The following is a 10,829-nucleotide window of genomic DNA, read 5'->3' as shown; positions in this document are numbered from 1 at the left end:
TATGATAGAAACTAAAGAGGTTAAGAATATATCTAAAAACTACTTTGTATTCTTGTTTTAATATATTACTAATAGATGTAATAAAAAAAGTTACATTTTATAACGAGAAATATTAGAGATTCATTATTTTTTTTTATCAATATTAACTAATACTTTTAAACTAACATCATAAGTTTATATTATTAGAATTTAAAATTTAAAATTTAGTATTTAAAATATTTTATACAAAGAAATTTTTAAATTTATATTATATAATATAATTAATTTAGGTTTCGGAGCATCACTCTTATTCTAGTTAGAATATATTTGACCATTTCAAGAACTGATGTTATACCTTCTCGGCTTCTCCAAAAACTTGAACACAGATTTATGATTAGCCATTTTTATCAAGGGCTCAAGGAATTTATAAAGAGAAATATTAGAGTCAATATTTTTTATCAATATTAATTAATATTTTGGGTTAATATTTTAATTTTATATTATGAAAATTTAGAATTTAATTTTTAATATTTAAAATTAAAAAAATGATAAATTTTGTCGGTAATGCGACGTTTCTCTTTTATAAATATGATAGAGTGAGTTGTTTCATATTGTGAAAATAAAATATCTCACAATGATAAAATAATAAAAAAATAAAGCGTGAGATCAGACTTGTTCTCATTCGTCTAGAAATTAAACGAACAAATAACGTTGAAATCCGTTGTAATGAAAGACTAGACTTTTTCTTTTCTCAATCATGTTGGTTTCTCCTCCCGTTCCAATCCCAATTCGCATTTTCATTTGGTTGACTTTCCTTTACTCAATGATCAAAGTCAAACACTCATCGATCTTGCATTGCAATATCTGTATCCTCTTCATTCTTCGTTCTTTCGAATTCCAGCCATTTTAGCAACTCCAAATCATGGCTCATTTTGTGTACGGTGAAACTCCATCCTTTGGAGGCTCAAATCACGGACAACCCCACCAGTTTCTTCCATTTCCAACTTCTTCAACCTCTTTACCCATTTTCCTCTTACATGGCAACTTGGAAATATGGATCCACGAGGCCAAGAACCTTCCCAACATGGACACCTTCAGCAACAAGCTAGGAGGCATGCTTTCCAAGCTCCCTAAGAATCTCGGAGGCAAAATAGAAGGCCACGTGTCCCAAAACTTATCCACCAGTGATCCCTATGTCACAGTGTCTGTGTCAGGTGCTGTAATAGCCAGAACCTTTGTCATCAGAAACTCTGAGAACCCTGTTTGGATGCAGCACTTCAATGTCCCTGTTGCTCATCATGCTGCAGAGGTTCACTTCGTTGTGAAGGACAGTGATTATGTGGGGTCACAGATTATAGGTGCAGTTGGGATCCCAGTGGAAAGGTTAATCGATGGTACAAAAGTTGAAGGCGTTTTCCCTATCCTTAATGCTAGCGGAAAACCTTGTAAGCACGGAGCAGTGTTGAATTTGTCAGTTCAGTACACACATGTTGATAAGGTTGCCCTTTATGGTAATGGTGTAGGTGCTGGTCCTAATTATGAAGGGGTCCCAGACACTTACTTTCCTCTTAGAAAGGGTGGAAGGGTTACACTCTATCAGGATGCTCATGTTCATGAAGGTTTCCTTAACAATTTGGATGCCAATTATAAGCATAAAAGTTGTTGGGAAGACATATTTGATGCAATAAGTGAGGCACGTAGATTGGTATATATTGTTGGTTGGTCTGTTTACTACAATGTCAGTTTGATTCGAGGTACTAGAGGTGATGGAAAGGATTGCACTTTAGGTGAACTTCTCAAAGCCAAATCACAGGAAGGTGTGAGAGTTTTGCTCCTTGTGTGGGATGATCCTACTTCCAATAGCTTCCTTGGTCAGAAAACGGTAACAAACTAAACTTCAACTTTGTATTGGTGATTCTGTTTGCTGCTGCTTATGCTGTTGTTTTAATTAAGCTTTTTGTCATGCCTAGCTGGTTTTTGACAGTTATTCAATTTATAGTTTAGTCCTTTTGATTAAGATAATGGTAGTAATATAAACCAATATGGTTAGTTTTTTGGATATGGATCAAACAATTATGATCAACAATGTTGCTGTTTCAATTTTAATAATGAAAATATCTAATTTATCTATATATCATTAGAATCTTGTGTAATTTATTAAAATTGGGTGATGTGTTAACTGATTTCATATAGTATTAATTTTAATACTTATTTTTAAGTTCAATTAAGCAGGTTACAATATTTAAAGGATAATCTTACTAAAAATAAATTTAATAAAGGATTTAGTTAATATGTACTCTAAAGACATATGATAAATTTATCACTAGTAAAAAATTTTAAACGTTTTTAAATGTATTGAAAATTTAAATTTTTTATATTTTTAATAAAAAAAATTATTTTGTAATTTTAATATATGCCCTTGCACATGATAGATAAACCTTTTAATAAAATAGGTTACTCAATTCATTGCTAAATTGAATAGAATAAGACATATTAATTCGTTCTTGTTCATAATACATTACATACCTGATTAGAGTTAAATTTTTTATAGCATTATTATCTGAAAATACAAAATGTACAAAGTTTACAAACTATCCTACAACTAAAACTACAATTATCAACCCATGAATATAAAAGTCATTAGCATTTTTGTAAATCTAACTTTTGCTTCCAGACTACTCATTCTCCATGCAATATTTATTTTCCTCTCATCATGATTGCTCTTAATTTGTGCATCAGTTTCTGTATCTCTATTTCCTCTGTCATATTCATCTTCATCAACCCACTTCAAAAAGTTGCAATGGCAGTCTTTTTGCAGAACTTTAAAAACTATTATGATTGAAAATTCCTACCACTAGTAAGAATATTGAAGAAGAAGGAATTCATAAGAACAACTCACTTGATATCTTGGACATGTATAGAACAATCTATCAAAATTCTCTAAACTCTCAGATTTCTTGATCAATGTCTTCAGCCCACAATGATATATTAGGTCTTCATTCTTCCTCTTTCTTCGCATAAACGAGTTAGACACATACCTACCAAGTGAGTGAGAAGACACTCCACCACAACGACCTCTGTTTCCACCACCCATCATGCTGGCGACCTCCAATATTAATCTTTAAACCACTGCAACTTCACTCCAACGTAAGGGCAGTTTTGTGCTGTCATAGATCTTAACGGGTCAGATCAGTTTCCGTTAACAGTGTTAGTGAGGAATGACTAACATAACTAACTTAAAATCTTTCACGAATGAATTTGATTAAAAGAATGTTCAGAGTCCAATTTGAACATTTACTCTAAATATATTAATAGTATCATAGGAGCATAAGCCACATCAATCCCACATTGAAATACACGATTTGAGAGCTTCCATACTAGTTGCAAACATATTTGATAACTTTGTAAGATTTATAAAATAAATTAGTTTATGTTTGGATGTGAATAATGTAATTGATTACCTTGTCCATCAGATGATACCTTGTACTGTAACTAGTTTCTTTAACACTATCTTCAAATTATTCTGATATGTAGGTTGGACTAATGGACACTCATGATGAGGACACTCGCCATTTCTTCAAGCACTCTTCCGTACGAGTGCTTCTCTGCCCAAGAGCTGGTGGAAAAGGACATAGTTTGCTCAAAACACAGGTGAGCCAGAAATGTCATATGTTCATCAGTTTATATATATCCAACTACATACTAATATTTACAGTTTTGTCTTCCGGATTTATATTTCTTCTTTACATCTTTTTGTGTACAAAGTAATATGACGAATACAATTATGAGAAGTGGTAGCTTTTTGCTTGCCTTTTTCTTAATTACTATTTTTTTAGGAAGCTGGGACTATCTATACCCATCACCAAAAGACTGTCATTGTGGATGCTGATGCAGGGCATCACAAAAGAAAGATCGTAGCTTTCATAGGAGGACTTGATTTATGTGGTGGAAGATATGATACACCAGAACATTCTCTCTTTAGGACTTTGCAGACAACTCACAAAGATGACTTTCATAATCCTAACTTTAAGGTATATCATATCATCCCTTTCTATTTTTATTGGTTTTCAATTCCAGTTAATGATATTTAATGTTCATTAGCATCATCCATCTTTCAATTTGTGTACTGTATACTAAGCAGGGGCCTATTACTGGGTGTCCAAGAGAACCATGGCATGATTTGCACTCGAGAATTGATGGTCCAGCAGCATATGACATCCTGACCAATTTTGAGGAGCGTTGGTTAAGGGCAATAAAAATGAGCAAACTCCAGAAGATGAAAAGCTCATATGATGATTCATTACTGAAAGTTGATAGAATTGCAGACATTGTTGGGATTGATCAAGTTACTAGCCTTAATGGTGAAGATAACCGTGAGACTTGGCATGTTCAGGTATTAATAATTGATCGAAAAAGAATTCTTCCATTATCAGTGTACATGCTACTGACTGTAACCACATTCTTCTAACTTAAGGTCTTCCGTTCAATTGATTCGAATTCTGTGAAAGGATTTCCCAAGGAACCTATAGATGCTATAAGAAGGGTGAGAAATAATAATATTATTTGGCATGTGACTTTCTTTATATGCTGAAAAATTTAGCTTTGACTTGAGGCTGCCTGAGCTGATTATGATTATTATTTCATTGCACAGAACTTGGTGTGTGGAAAGAATGTAATGATAGACATGAGCATACATTCTGCATATGTCAAGGCAATCAGATCTGCCCAAAAATTCATATATATTGAGAACCAGTATTTTCTTGGATCATCATATAATTGGGATTCTCACAAAGACCTTGGTGAGTAATGAGCAGTTACCTCCCACCCTAAATTTAAGTGAAGGATCTGTTCCCTAGAATTATACTATTAGCAGGGGATTTAAAAAAGTCCTTTTAGTTTTTACAAATTACTCCCCATATTTCTTTGCAGGTGCAAACAACTTAATTCCAATGGAACTTGCACTAAAGATAGCCAACAAAATCAAACACCATGAGAGATTTTGTGTGTATATTGTGATTCCTATGTGGCCTGAAGGTATACCCACAGGTACAACTACTCAGCGGATTCTGTTTTGGCAGGTAAGCTTCCTTCACGACTTCAAAAAAGTGTCAATTGCAATATGTTAAGGTAATACCCTTACTGCTACTAATTGAGTTTCTTGTTCATACACATGTTGACTTTTGGCAGTTCAAAACAATGCAAATGATGTATGAAACGATTTACAAGGCCTTACAAGAAGCCGGGCTTGACAATGAGTATGAACCACAAGACTATTTGAATTTCTTTTGCCTTGGCAATCGTGAGATCCCTGAGAATGAAAATACTGAAAATCCTAGTGGTGAAAACACTCCTCAGGTACGTTAGTAATTAGTTCTTTTTCCCTACTCCAACTGTCTCATTAGTCATGTCTTGTTGATCAAATGTCATAGCATAACATTGTATTGTGTAATCCAGGAACTCACCAAAAAGAACAGGAGATTTATGATTTATGTTCATTCAAAAGGAATGATCGTGGATGATGAATATGTGTTGCTGGGTTCTGCAAACATAAACCAGCGATCAATGGAAGGCACCAGAGACACCGAGATAGCAATGGGAGCATATCAGCCTCATCATACCTGCACAACTAACAGGTCTAAACCCCGAGGCCAGGTCCATGGCTACAGAATGTCATTGTGGAAGGAGCATATTGGAGGAGTGGAAGCATGTTTCGAGCATCCGGAGAGCCTCGAATGCGTGAGACGGATAAGATCGTTGAGTGAGCATAACTGGAGACAGTATGCAGCTGATGAAGTAACCGAAATGAAGAGCCATCTGTTGAAGTATCCTGTTCATGTTGATTCAAAGGGCAATGTGGGATCCCTTCCTGGCTGGGAAACATTCCCTGATCTTGGTGGCAACATAACCGGCACCTTCACACTATTGCAAGAAAATCTCACCATCTGATCTTATCAACCAATGAAAATCAAAAGTGTGAGATTTACAAAAAAAGATAGAGAATGGTAACAATACAAGCAAAGTTTCACCATTATACAGGACAATGATTGTAACTAACATGGATCCAATTCTTAACGGTGATCCATTTCTTCCTTGCATTCTATACAATGGAAAAGTTAACTTGAGAACCATTTTACTTTGCTTCCATGTCAGAATACTTGCATTATTACTTGATACTTCTAATATATTTTTACTCAGAGAGGATAATTTTGGCAGGTATATTTATAATTGGGATAAACACATTGCCTCTAAATGATAACTTAATGGGTGAAATTTCAAACCGAACTTTTGGTCTTTTTAGATCTCTACTAAACAGTTAATTTCAGTTAAGAGTTAATATAATACATTATCACTTGGATCTTGATGTCCTGGCTCCTCAGCGCGCTAAATTGCTTTTTCAGACATGAACATGTGAGTAATCTATAATCCCTACCTAACATCAGACTGTAATTTATGAGAATATTTATGTACGAAAGCCAAAGCGAAAGAATAACCAAAATGCACATGGTTTAGATAACTTTTACTTTCTGAAATTGACAAATGGTTTTCCAGGTTTGTTGAGAGTGTTTTTTTTCCCCTGAAATAAAAGAAAGGCAAAAAGTATGATGATACACTTAAAAAAAATTATATAGTAAGATTAAAAAAGTCATTAAGTTTTTAAGTAAAAAAAAAAAAATCATAAATGATCTGATCGTATATGATTTGACCCCGGAACAACATATATAAGCAGAAGGTCAATACGTCAATGTAAATATCGAAAGCCTTTTACTATTTTTCTATTTATTTATTTTATTTGCACTCACATATGACATGTACATTCTTTCGAAGTTGCGATGAGAAATAGAGACATTTTGAAAATGAACTCGCATTGATATTATTGAACAAGAATAGGCACGGCATATACAGGTTACAGAAACATACCATCTACCATAATAATCTCGCTTGCATGTGAGCATGACTGGTTTCCCTTTCCTTGATTCACCGTGAAAGCCTTTTGGAGCAGTGACAGGAAATATGAACCATCAAACACCAGCTTCACGTTTCACGGAACGTATTTTCAGAATTTTTAAGTTCGACAGCTAAATTACTGTATAATTATCACTACACTTGATGGAATTAAATTGTTGATGGATTCAGAATGAAGATCAATCGTTTATTTCTATCAAAATAAATTTTTAGTTTCTATAAAATAGTTGTCTATTTGTTTGTTGTCAATGTGGTAGAAACTAAAGAGGCAAAATATCACAATGTGTACATGACATTTATGTATTAGTAATCTTTAAAAAATTATGAATAAATTAATTTAATTTTTGAAACATTTAAATATGAGTTAAGTTGATTAGTTGATTAACTTCGAACTAATGCGATCACGGTTATGTACCAGCAATGAGATCCAAATTACTTTCTTTTTTTTTTCTAAAATTAGGAGTGATTCAAACTCGAAACCTCTAAGTGTGTGTTTGGATTTCAGTTTGTAAACGAGAGTTTGCATAGAATTGATTTTGCAAACTTGATTTTGATGAAAAGTAAGTTTGTATTAAAGTGATTTATGTTTGGCCATCTTTATATCAAAATGGAATATAGTAAAATAAATATGGTTTGGAATACACTACTCAAAATCACTTTTAAATGAAAAATTACTAAAATAGACATCAACTTAAATAATTTTTTATATTACCTTAATATTATTTTAGAATCTAACGTGTATGATTTTATTAATACTTATGATTAATTTTTTATTTAATTTATCTTTTTTAATAGGATCATAATCTATATTATAAAAAAATTACAATAAAAAACTATATATACCAGAATTATAATTATAAAAAAATATTAAAAATAATAAAATTAAATATTTATCTTGACAGTGATGAAAAAAATCTAAAAAATTTTTATAATGTATTTTATATAGTATATTTTTAGTTCTCTTAGTACTCTTTTTTAGTACCTTATAAATTTTTACTATTATTATTAAAAATAATAATAATAGAAAAGAAGAGCTTATATAAAGAGAAATAATAAATAATACATAATAGAAAAAAAGAACTCATATCAAGAGAAATAACAAGAAAAGAATGCCAATTCACCTAATAAAAATTTCATAAATAATACAATAACATGTCTATAGGATAAAATTGGTAAAGAAAAAATAGATGTTGAGGGTAAATGGCTAAAAGTCCGTTGGTGAAACGCAAAAGCTAGAAATTGTTGCTTTTGGTAGACGTGGTTTTAAATACAAAATCACTTCTGCTTTTACCAAACTAAAAATTAGCCAAACAAAAATGTGAAGGTTTCAAGAAGCTTAAACGTGCTTTTTCTTCTCAAACGGATTTGCCAAACACACCCTAAATGAAAAAGAGAGATTATATCGTTTGAGATGACGTCCTTTCACTTGGTTTCTCTCCAAACTATCTTATTATGTATGTTAATGTAATAAGTATCAACTTGATTCATATTTATATTTTTAAATGATAACATAACCAAGTTAGGGGTACATAACAAAACAGCCGCTAAGGGTGTGTTTGGGGTTCACATTGGAGAACAAAAAACTCGTTTGAATGTCTTGAACACTACATTGTTATATTTGGCAATTTTTTGGAATCTCTAACCCAAAAATGCTTTTATCTCTGAACGTACGTTCACATGAAGCTAAAAATTCAAGCTTCTGCGTTCACGTTGGAAAGATTAATGACCGTTGGAGGAGTTAGGTAAAAAATTCATTTCATATCTACCAACTATACCCTTCATTTCTTCTATGAAAAAGATGCCTATAGCCACGTAATTTCACACAGTAGTTCTTTCTATGTTCTTCGTTACAGAATTTTTTTTATCAAACTCTTTTAGATTTGTTTTCATCACTGTCAAGGTAAAGATTTTAATTTTCTTTTTAATATTTTTTAGTTCTTTCTTTCATATTTTAATTTTTATATTTTTTATTATATTTTTTATTTATATGATAAATATTTTTCATATTATTTTTTTAATGTTCTGATGTTATTTTTTTAATTTTCTATTGTTATATTTTTATTGTATTTTTTATTTATATGACAACTATTATTAATATAAATTTTATTTTTATTAATTTTTATTATTTTTTATTTATATAAATTATTTTTTCTATCCTTTATTGTACTATATTTATGTTATGTATAAAATTTTTTATTTTTTTATTTGATTATATTCATATAAATTTTATTTACTTTTTATTATAATTTTTTTGTTCATATGATATATATTGTTGGTTGTAATTATTATATACTATGTTTGTATAATTTTTTTTGTTTTTGTCTTTTATTTTTATTGTACTTTATTTGTTTTTATTATATAGCAATTATAAGTAATAAAAGAGTCATAAATAATAAAAATTTATAGTCCAAAATATATTAAATTAAAGAGTACTCACAGAATTTTCCGCATCCTCCTCCAGGTTAATTTTTATCATTTTCTTACAAATAAACTATATTTACTTGGTTATCATGTAACTATTTTTTTCTTCATTAGGTAAATATTATTTGGTAGATGCCGGTTATCCAACACCGAAAGGATATATTGGTCCATATAAATGTGAGCGCTATCATCTTGCAGATTTTAGGCGTTCTTCTGGATTCACAAATCATAATGAAGTATTTAATTATTATCACTCAAGCTTAAGATGCACAATAGAAAGGACTTTTGGAGTGTGGAAAAATAGATTTGCTATCTTGCGACACATGCCCAAGTTCAAAATTGAAACTCAAGTGCAGATAGTGTGTGCAACAATGGCTATTCATAATTTTATTAGAAGACATTCTGAAACAGATACTGAGTTTAATCAATATGAACATGCAAACATTCTTGATGGAGAAGATAATAGTTATGTTGGTGAAAACTCAGATCAAACTCTAACCATTAGCTCTTCTGCAGAAATGGACCGTGTTCGAGATTCGATTAGGGATCAAATTATTAATCACATGCAGTAGAAATAATAGTGTTCTTATGTAATAATTTTGTATAAGATATTGTTTTTTTATGTATTTTATTAGTGTTTTATATTTTAATTTAATATTTATTAGTATTTTTATGTATTAAAATATATTTTGTCAATTTTTATATGTTACTTTAATTTAGTAAGTAAATATTAACTTTATTATAAAATAAATTAACAAGATCTATTCAAATATTTAAAGTAAAATAATAGAATAATATAAAAAATAATATTTTAATTGATGTCTATTTTAGTAATTTTTCATCTAAAAGTGATTTTGAATAGTATAATCCAAACAACATTTATTTTACTATAATCAATTTTGATATAAAGATTGCCAAACATAAATCACGTTAGCACAAACTTACTTTTCATCAAAAGCAAGTTTGCAAAATCACTTTTATGCAAACTCCCGTTTGCAAACTGAAATCCAAACACACACTAAAGATGCTAACTTTTTTTAGAGACTAAATTACATGCTTCTCTTTTTGAGGAGTGCTAGGGTCAATAGATTTTGTGATTTGTAATTATCAATTAATCATCAATAATATTTTTAATAGTGTGAAATTACATTTAATAGTTTAAAATTATTCATTTTTCTTTTACTAACTAAGTACTGGTCAAATTTTAATAAAAGTATTTTTTTAAAGGAAGAGTTCAACACAATAAGTAGAGCAAACGAGACAACAAACAGAAATCACAATCAAAGAAAGTAAGTTACTCAAGGAACACTAAGGTAACGTTTATAGAGACAATAAGACGAAAATATTAAAAATTATTCTTTCTGTATTGTCATTAAATATGATGTACAAGACACTAATGTAATGTCCAGTATTATGTTTAGATACATATGGATAAGACAAAAATATTATATGAAATGACTAAAATA

General features: G+C 30.4%; 1 protein-coding gene across 1 annotated transcript; it reads left to right on the top strand.

The window, feature by feature from the left end:
- Window positions 1-707: 707 nt before the first annotated feature.
- Window positions 708-6,131, top strand: LOC107488166 (phospholipase D gamma 1). The gene is made up of 9 exons (XM_016108859.3): window positions 708-1,861; window positions 3,514-3,630; window positions 3,816-4,010; window positions 4,121-4,372; window positions 4,454-4,522; window positions 4,631-4,778; window positions 4,909-5,057; window positions 5,167-5,334; window positions 5,434-6,131. Exons 1-9 carry the CDS (start codon window positions 902-904, stop codon window positions 5,923-5,925), a joined length of 2,550 nt encoding a protein of 849 aa, XP_015964345.1. The 5' UTR covers window positions 708-901; the 3' UTR covers window positions 5,926-6,131.
- The last annotated feature ends 4,698 nt before the right edge of the window (window positions 6,132-10,829 follow it).

The sequence above is a fragment of the Arachis duranensis genome, chromosome 5 (assembly GCF_000817695.3).
Source record: "Arachis duranensis cultivar V14167 chromosome 5, aradu.V14167.gnm2.J7QH, whole genome shotgun sequence".
Taxonomy (NCBI): Eukaryota; Viridiplantae; Streptophyta; class Magnoliopsida; order Fabales; family Fabaceae; genus Arachis; species Arachis duranensis.
Note: the sequence above shows the minus strand (reverse complement) of the source record. Positions and strands in the feature narration are given on the sequence as shown.